Source organism: Pseudopodoces humilis, chromosome 3 (genome assembly GCF_049639895.1).
Source record: "Pseudopodoces humilis isolate 2021_Gansu_Grassland_sample_001 chromosome 3, ASM4963989v1, whole genome shotgun sequence".
NCBI lineage: Eukaryota > Metazoa > Chordata > Aves > Passeriformes > Paridae > Pseudopodoces > Pseudopodoces humilis.
In genome coordinates, this window is record NC_142202.1 from 32,946,607 (window position 1) to 32,956,442 (window position 9,836).

The following is a 9,836-nucleotide window of genomic DNA, read 5'->3' on the forward strand; positions in this document are numbered from 1 at the left end:
CGGGGGCCGCCGAGGCCCGTCAGTCAGCGGCGGGGCGCCGCGGCGGTTGGCGGCGGCGGCGGCGCGGGCGGGCCGCGCTGTCAGTCAGGGAGCGGAGTCCGAAGTGGGGAGCGGGGAGGGAGGGGGCGAACATCTGTCTGCCGCAGCCGGGCCCGGCTGTGCCGCCGCCGCCGCGAGAGCGCCCCGCGCCCCCGCCCGCCCCCGCCCCCCGCCCGCCCCCGCGCCCCGCCGGTGCCATGGGGAGCCGCTGGGCGCGGGGCCCGCTTCGCTCCGCCGGCTGCCCCGCTCGCTCGTCAGCCGCCGGCAGGGGGGAGCCCGGGGGGGGCGGCGGGCAGCGGGCGCGGGGGGCGGGCGGGGAGCGAGGCGCGGTCCCGGGGCGGGAAGTGAACGAAGAGGAGCCGGCGGGCGGCGGCGGGGGCGGGGGGCCGCCGGCCCGCCGCGCAGTGTGAGTCCCGCTGCCCCCATCCCCACACACCCGCCGCGCCGGGGCCGGGGCCGCTGCGGCCCCGCGGGGCGGGCGGAGTTGGCGGCGGGTCCGGCTGGGGGTGGGCGGAGGGGCGGAGGCAGCGCTGCCCGGGTGGGGGGGCCGGCCGCCCCGGCGACGCCCCCGGTTACTTTTCTTTTGTTGCCGCCGTGACCCGGGGGCGGCTTTTCCTGCGCGCCGGGCAGCTGCTTCCTTCCCCGCGGGGCCGCTCACGGTGCGCCCGGCCCCGGGCGGGGGCGGCGCTGCCCGCGGGATCAGGGCCCCGGACGGGAGTGTCGGGCCAGGTGGGGGGGACACGCACAGCCCCGGCCAAAAGTTGCCGCCGCCCGGCGGGGATGGCGGGGCCGGGCCCGCCGGGAACTTGCTGCGCGCCGCAGCCTCCCCGCCCGTCTTGTCCCGTCCCGGGGGGCGGCGGGCTGTCCCCGCCCGGCAGCGGGCAGGTGACCCGCCCCGCTGGGTACACGCGTGAGTGTCATCGGGGGGGCCGGCGCGGCTCGGGGCTCCCGCTCGGGCGGGGGGGCCGCTCGGAGCCTGCGGGGCTGGGAGCCCGCGTCCCGGGGCCGCCGCATTCAAATAGCTGGGCAGCCCCAGTCCCCGCGGGAGAAAAGCGGTGTAGGAGCCGAGCCGAGCGCTCGCAGTAGTGCCCCGTCCAGGGGAGCTGCTCCGCGGCTCGAAGGGAGCCGGAGTTGGTGCTCGGTTTCACTTGCGCTGCCTTAAACGCTGGAACTGAAAGGACCGGCGGCGGAGAGGGGAGCTGTGAGGTGGTAAATAGGTCCGGTTAATTTCTGCTTTTAAATGAACTCCATGGCTCAGTAAAACCGAACCGGTGTGGCTTTCTGGGGTAACCCCGTGGCTGGGGTAAGCTGTCAGCACATAAAGCAGTCCTCCAAGTTAAGGCAGAAGTGGTGCTATGCTGCACATACAGTAGAGCCCCATATGTTTAGGATTTTCTTTTTTTTTTTTTCCTCCCTGTTAGAAAGTTTGAAAAAAAGAGACTTTGAAGTATTTTGTTTATACTAACAGAAGAGAAAAGTTCTCCTAAGAAAAAGCTGGTGGCAGGAGTGTAGAGGAGTAGCATATGGCATTAAAAGGAGCACAGCTGGAGGTAGCATTTCCATCTGAACATGATGTCAGAGCAGCTGACAGCCTGCCATCCCTCAGCCTTTTATTCTAACACACAGACAGGGAGTTAGTGTGTGCAGATCTGTGTGTGGAGAAGGTATCTCATTCCTCTCTAACATCATCTCCACTTTGCATCTGTCTCTCCTAGTCTGCTTTTTTTCCACCGATCTAACAGACCTGGAGCCAGCAAGACTCAGAGGAAAGGACTTAATCAGGTTTATGTGTACTAAAGGTAGGAGTAGCAATAGATTAGATACAGCATATTTCTGTTTTGGTGTGTTGTTTATTGAATTTTAGAAAAAAAAAATCACATTACTTTTCTAACCAAGTTTAGAGGCAATATATGAAATTGACTATTAAATAGATAAGTGGACTTAGTCAAAAGGCTTGGGCTACAGTTGGAGAGTATCAGTGCTTGGGCACATTGTTAGCATTAACTTTAATGCATATTGTGGGAATGTCTTGGTTTGGAAGAAAGAGCAAGTTCATCCTTAATTTCTGAGACCAAAACTGCAGTGAATTTAGTGGCAAGCCTAAAGAGAGTTTTGCTTTGTGTTCTTGTCTTGCATCTTTTAAATTACTTTGCAGGGGTTTTAGTAAAATGTACGAGATGTGCGTTTTTACAAAAGGACTTTCCTAGCTAAAATGTGTTTGTAGGGAAGTCTTTCGTTACATGGTTAAATATCCAGCAGCTCAGAAATGTAGTAGCATACAGCTGTAGTGCTTCTGAAAGATAGAAATCAGTTATGTGTTTAAAAACTTTTGTACCCGGGAGAATGGCTTGACTGGTTTCCTCTTTTCTTCCTTGCATGTAGCATTTGAAATCTTTTATTTAGTGTAACAATAATTATTTGAAGGAGTTTTTGTATTTGCGACTAATTTAGAACTTGTAGATTTGAGCTGCCTGAATTGGCCAGACAGCTGTAATCGCACTCCTCTATTCTTAATCTCTTTATCTGGGCAGCAGCTGCCATATGGCCACAGTCAGCTGGATCAGATGTTTATAAGCTTCCTTCTTCGTCCCTCTCTGTCCTTTCAGCCTCCTAATTTGATCACAGCTACCTTGTGAGCTGCCCTCCAATCTTTATTTTTAGCCCTCTTAAGGATTAGGATTGATGTTGGCTGTGGGGCACTTAAAGTGATTGTATTGTAAATCTTCATGCTTTACTCTAGCAATGGTATTTTACAGAATTTAGTAGGGGTTGTGTTGTAAGTTTTAGTACGTCTTGGTTTGCGAGGAATGAAGATTTTTCAATAATATTTGCCAGCCCGGAGAGTCACGAACTGGTTAGATGGTTTGGGAGACCATTGCTATCAATCACAGAAGAATAGATTAACACAGGCTTGTAAAAGATTTTACTTTCCATTTGATTTTTTGATTTCTTTACTTATTTTTTAAGTTTATTTTGTCTTTATCATCAAGGGAGGCAAATAAAAAGCAGTTGGGTAAGAACACTACTTGGGATACTCTTTTTAAACGTGGACCCATGCTCACGTTGAATGGTTGAATGACTTTTTTTTTTTTTTTTTTTTTTTAAGCTTAGTACTGCAAACTCTGGTGTGGGAGGGGAGGGAAATTTCTGTCCTTCTGCACTGGGGAAGTGGTGCTCGTTGGCGTTTTGGTTGTTAGCTCTCTTTTGTATATTCTGCATGTTGGCAAAAAATGTTCATATTCTATTGTACAGTATAGAAGAGATTTAAAACCTTTAAAAAACCTGCTCTTACTACAAGAAGAAAACCACATGAACTTAATTTGTAAAAATATCCATTTTTGCTGTTGATATAAATTGACACAGTAAATAATTTTTGTAGTTTATGAATGTTAGACCGTCAGATTTGGGTATATTAACATTTCTTCGTGCGAGAACCTCTCCTTTTACTACAATTTGACTTTAAAAAGAATGTAGATGATCTGGTATATTTTTTTCTGCCGCTTCTGTGATCTCTCCAACTTAGTATTTAATTTTTTTTTTTTTTTTTTTTGTGGTGGGGGGTGTCTGCTCACCTAGGGACTCAATCTGGAGGAAGTTCTCTAAAAAAGAAACCAAAATGTTGAACAGATTTTATGAACAGCAGTGATACTTCAAAAAAAAATTGCAGATGTACCTATGCGCTCACTAGACCAGCTTATTTACCACAGAAAGGAAATCATGATTGTAGTGGTCAGTCAGGGAAAGAGTTGCCATTGTACATTTGTGTTAAATTATCTTTGCATGGTGTCAGTACCAGAATTCGGGCAATATAAATACCAGGTTTTTAGAGTGGAATTACTTGGATTTATAAGTTCTGTGATTCTGACCTACATTTAATTTTTAAAAATTTTGTTGCTTATAGGTTATGAAGACAGTATGGAGTTTCCTGACCACAGTAGACATTTGCTACAGTGTCTGAGTGAGCAGAGACATCAGGGTTTTCTTTGTGATTGCACTGTTCTGGTAGGAGATGCCCAGTTCCGAGCGCACAGAGCTGTACTGGCTTCATGCAGCATGTATTTCCACCTCTTTTACAAGGACCAGCTGGACAAAAGGGACATTGTTCATCTGAACAGCGACATTGTTACAGCCCCAGCTTTCGCTCTCCTGCTTGAATTCATGTACGAAGGAAAGCTCCAGTTCAAAGACTTGCCCATTGAAGATGTGCTAGCAGCTGCCAGTTATCTCCACATGTATGACATTGTCAAAGTCTGCAAAAAGAAGCTGAAAGAGAAAGCAACCACGGAGGCAGACAGTACAAAAAAGGAGGAAGACGCCTCAAGTTGTTCAGACAAAGTGGAGAGCCTCTCCGACGGCAGCAGCCACATGCCAGGAGATTTGCCCAGCGATGAAGACGACGGAGAAGATGAAAAATTGAACATCCTGCCTAGCAAAAGGGACTTGGCGGCTGAGCCTGGGAACATGTGGATGAGATTGCCCTCAGACTCAGCAGGCATTCCCCAGACTGGCGGAGAGGCAGAGACGCACACAGCAGCAGCTGGAAAAACAGTAGCCAGCCCCTGCAGCTCAACAGAGTCTTTGTCCCAGAGGTCTGTCACCTCCGTGAGGGATTCAGCAGATGTTGACTGCGTGCTGGACCTGTCTGTCAAGTCCAGCCTTTCAGGAGTTGAAAATTTGAACAGTTCTTATTTCTCTTCGCAGGACATGCTTAGAAACAGCCTGGTTCAGGTGAAGGTGGAGAAAGAGGCTTCCTGTGATGAGAGTGATGTTGGCACTAATGACTATGATATGGAACATAGCACTGTGAAAGAAAGTGTGAGCACTAATAACAGGGTACAGTACGAGCCGGCTCACCTGGCTCCGATGAGGGAAGATTCGGTCTTGAGGGAGCTAGATAGAGAGGACAAGGCAAGCGATGACGAAATGATAACTCCAGAGAATGAGAGAGTCCAGGTGGAAGGAAACATGGACAGCAGCTTGCTCCCTTACGTGTCAAACATACTTAGCCCTGCTGGCCAAATTTTCATGTGTCCTCTCTGCAACAAGGTCTTTCCTAGCCCCCACATCCTGCAAATTCATTTAAGCACGCACTTTCGAGAGCAGGACGGGATCCGCAGCAAGCCTGCTACCGATGTCAATGTCCCAACCTGTTCGTTGTGTGGTAAGACTTTTTCTTGCATGTACACCTTGAAACGTCATGAGAGGACTCATTCAGGTGAAAAGCCCTACACTTGCACCCAGTGTGGGAAGAGCTTCCAGTACTCCCACAACCTGAGCCGCCATGCAGTGGTTCACACGCGGGAGAAGCCTCATGCTTGTAAGTGGTGTGAACGCAGGTTCACACAGTCCGGAGACCTTTACAGACACATTCGGAAGTTTCACTGTGAGTTGGTGAACTCATTGTCTGTCAAAAGTGAAGCACTGAGCTTACCTACTGTCAGAGACTGGACCTTAGAAGATAGCTCACAAGAACTTTGGAAATAAAATTTTTATATATATAAATAATATATATATAAATCTATATAGTTGTGGTACAGTCTAAAAGCAATCTTGTTTCCTTGAACTGAAAGTTTGGCTATTAGCTTGTTTTTGCACTTTAAGGCAGCATGAATATTTCACTAATTTAGCACTCCAGTAAAAATGAACTGTAGAGGTAATCCGACAAAGTAACTAATTGCGGAGCGTATTTTCCCCCCTTTTTGGAATAGAAGTCAGCAGATAGTTAACTTCTAAGGGATCTCCAATTCAAAAAATTTGGACGTGGCTTTATTCTCCCCAAAACATTATTCTTTTAAACTCTTGATCTTTTTCCCCTCTTAAAATCTGAATGTAGAAATCTCCCAATTTTGTCAGTTCCTTTACATTTCTATAATTGCATGAGTCCTTTCTAGCTGTTGGAAACCTGAATGCTTTTAGACCCAAATGGAAAATTTCTGAAATGCTGGATTATCTATTTTTAAACAAGCGGTTGACTTAAAACTTATTATGGCAACTTCTGGATTTCTGACAGTTCCCACTGGAAAAAAAAAAACCACAAAAAAACCAACACAAAAACATAAAACAAAAACCCTGAGAGTACACTGGGATCACTGGGACTCTGTCTTACGTGAAGGTTTGCTTGGGATGAAAAAGGATATTGCAGCTTCAGCAGTGATGAACTGTGTGTTTAAAAAATGTGAATTACTGTTATTGTATACTGTAATTGATTACATGGGCCGGGGGGAGGTATCAAAGAACTTGGCAGGTTGTGTTGATGCTCTTAGTTGAGTCTTGAAAAGTAAATATTAACGCTACAGAAATGCATGATTTTCAGTATATTTTTGTCTTTGTTTGCATTGTATAACTTTAATGAGTGAGTTGAAAATTATTTAATTTCCTTAGGAAAAAACCTGACACCGTTGAAAATGCCAGTGTTATGAAGACGAGAAATGCACTGTTTTTATTTTATCTAATTTAAATTTACTTTCCCACTGTCTTTAAGTTGAGAAGAACTTAAGCTACGAGTTGCCGATTTAGCTATGTTAACAAGGAGAAAAAAAATTGAATGTTTACAACCAGGCTTCGAGATTTGCATGTGCGGTGTGCATTTACTAACCCCAGACCCCTTCTAATTGCACAGACCCCACGCCAGCTCCAACTGAGGTGCGTCCATTTCCCCAGATGAGCATTTGTAGGATTCCTGCTGCACCACTCCACCACAATAGGTCGTTCTTTTTTTTTTCCCCCGTTGAAAAGAGGCTGTGGACTGAAAAAAAAAAAGCAAAAAAAGCCCCGGGCTGAAAGGCCTGGGCAGGCCTGAGTGACAGGGGGGGCCGGGGGGGCCGGGGAAGGACTATGCGTATCCAAGCAGCAGAGACTGCAGCCTGACGTGTGGTTTTAATGACCAACACGCAGGTCAAAAGCATTTTGCACAGTGTTTGTTTTCCTGTCTTGCACTTACAAATAAGGTCTATGGGAGTAGCATGGAAAACGTTTGCTGTTTTTTCCTTTTTTTTTTCCTTTTTTTTTTTTTCTCTGCTTTTGTTTAAAATTTGATCGCCTTAACTACTGTAAACATAGCCTATTTTTGTGCTTAAGATACTGAATGGAAAACTCCATTGTGTATTGCTGGACTGTTTTGGAAATATTTGGTCAAATGTGTGTTAATTTGGCTGTAATGGCATTTAAAACAAAAAAAAAGCTGTGAAAATGGCCTTGGAGCGTTATCTTTAGTTACTTGAATAGTTTCTAGGTTTAAAACTACATTCTTTTCTTAAGTTAGAAAAGACAATCAGTGTCTGAGGAAAATGGACTTTCTCTTGGATTTTTTTGTGGTCCTCGTGAGTGATTGCTTTTTTCCTTTCCTTAGTTTCACATTCTTCTTTTGTTCTAAAACTTAGACTGACATCTAGCTTTGACAATCATAGTATGTTTTATTTTCCTGAGGAGGGAATAACTTATAATGCTGTTTAGTTTTGTACTATTGGTGTGTTGGTGAATTTTTAAACTGTGTGCTAACTGCAATAAATTATATGAACTGAGAAATCAATTCCCTTGTCTTTTTTCCCTCTTTTAAATTATAGTTATGGAGTATTTTTTATATTGTGTAACTTTATTACTTTTGTACAGACTTCTATTGCTAACTGTGTATGGAATATGTTTTCAGTATGCTTTTGGGCACTTTGTTGCTACCATACATATTTACATCTCACTTAACATTTAAAAAAATTAAATGCTTGTGTTTTGAAAGCATTTCTCTGTGTGTAGCTCTCGATCATTCTGTAGAGGTATTTTTAAAGAATTACTATTTTTTGCTTCCCCAAAGACTTCTGCAGAAGCAATCTACTGAATTCCAGAAATTTTGCTGCCATGCAAATATCTGTGCAGGCACACAATTCCCTTTGTAGGCTTAATTTCACTCCAAGGAGCTCTCTTGGGCTCACTCTCTTGATATATCAGTCTCTATGAGAACAGTAGAGCAGAAGGCAACAACTTAATCTGGAGCATTGGCCCGGTACTGACTGGCTGTCAGTGTTACAGTAGGCAGTCAAAATGTCCAAACTACTGGTAACACATCAAAGCTGTCTGGACTACAGAGGAAAATTGAAATAATCCTAAATCTTTTGGGTATTTCTCATACAGGCTAAATGTTTCTCTTAAAAAAAAAAAAAAAAAAAAAGGCAGCTTAGCTAAACCTTTGAAAAAAACCTGGTTTAGATGCTTGTTGCAGGATATATCCAGAATTCTTGTTTGAGGCTGCTCTACCCTAAGAACGAGACCAGCACTGTGGAGCCCAATGGGAATACGAAAGTAGAGCTAAATTAGAAGGCTGGAACAGAGACAGCAGAACCAATTTGATGGGGGGGAAAAAATACCTTAATTTAAACATTTCATTACACTTATCATCTGCCTAGGTACAGCTCAGGTTGTGCAGTGACCAAGTGAATCTTGGTACCTAAGCTGTTCTGCTTATCTTCCTACATTGGCGATAATTTGTATGTAGCCAAAACGATCTTTTTCACTGTTTTATTCTTTATAACAATTTTCAATCATCATTTGCTGTGTTTGCGGTGTGGATTTTTTGTGTTATTAGAGATATTTTGAAAACGTTTCCTTCTGTCAATGTTAACATCTCCGGTCGCATAGAATTCTCTGTTTTCTAGCAGCAGACCTTTTCTGTAGAATATTATGTGTAGTTAAGATGGTTTTAAGTATCGTCAAGACTGAAAGACGGCTAATATTGCAGCGCTGAAATCTGTGCAGCTGATGAGCTTTGGCTGTGGCTCCAGGCAGATTCACCATTTGTTCTCCAACATTAAGATTTTCAAGGATTGTAGATTCCTAAATAAAACTAGACTTAGAAGGAGTCCTTCTTCACAAGGGAATGGAAAACAAAACTTAGCTGTGACAAAATAATTGAAAATATTCTTTATACTTTGTGGTTTATCTAGAGATGGTTTGAACGCGTGCAGCACACACTTGTGGCCATCAAAGTGTTTCTTCAATGAAAAGATGAAACATACCTCCGTGTGTTGCTTTTCTCCACAACGTTTAATGTGCTAACTTACCTAAATAGCTGTAGCATTGTTCTTCTTTCTTCTTTTATTTTATAATGCAGTCCCTAGATAATGAAGCATGAATAAGCGTTTTATTTGGCTTGAAGATATTGTGGTAACAAAATCCTCACCGTTTGTTTTGCCATGATGGTTGAAGGCAAGGTGCGGGAATGGAAGCTGCGCTCTAAACATCGCAGGTTTAGACAACTTTCTCTGACCAATGATAGTCATCACTTTTTGACTGTGAGTACTTCTAGACTGACTCACAGGGAAAATACTATATGTATAATTTGGCTTTTTTTTTAATCACTGCCTATAACAATATTATTTTAGTTACGAATGTTTTCTCTAAACTGAAGCTTAGGGGTTTGGTGGGACAGAGACTTCTGAACCAGGCACAGCATTCTATAGACAATCTACTTACTGAGATCTGTGTGTATTAGGTGCAATTTGAAAAACTTGGTAGGAGTCTAAAACAAAACTTTCTGGCCAAGGAAGGAAAGGGCTCCTCATTGTTTTTCCTCCTCTCCTGCCTTAGGGTAAAAATGAGCACCAAACAATTGCATGTACTTCTGTACTGCTTCCTAAATTAAGCCAGTATATTCCCTCAAAACTTGCATTGCCTTGTTGGAAGCCTCAATAAAATTTTTAAATTAATTTGCAAAGCTACAGATTCCCTTTTGCCCCGTGCTGGCTCACCTGCTCAGGCAGGGCGCTGCTGTTCTCTCTCCCAGCAACAGCGTAACTCTGACTTCCTTCTAC

General features: G+C 44.6%; 1 protein-coding gene across 2 annotated transcripts; it reads left to right on the forward strand.

The window, feature by feature from the left end:
• Positions 1–1,100: 1,100 nt before the first annotated feature.
• On the forward strand, positions 1,101–7,714 carry ZBTB18 (zinc finger and BTB domain containing 18). Of its 2 annotated transcripts, none has more exons than XM_014259380.2 (2): positions 1,101–1,256; positions 3,941–7,714. In XM_014259380.2, exon 2 carries the CDS (start codon positions 3,955–3,957, stop codon positions 5,521–5,523), a length of 1,569 nt encoding a protein of 522 aa, XP_014114855.1. In that variant the 5' UTR covers positions 1,101–1,256; positions 3,941–3,954; the 3' UTR covers positions 5,524–7,714. The 2 variants fall into 2 exon arrangements, with proteins under 2 accessions (XP_014114855.1, XP_005530642.1); XM_005530585.3 differs by lacking the exon at positions 1,101–1,256 and adding an exon at positions 1,572–1,838.
• The last annotated feature ends 2,122 nt before the right edge of the window (positions 7,715–9,836 follow it).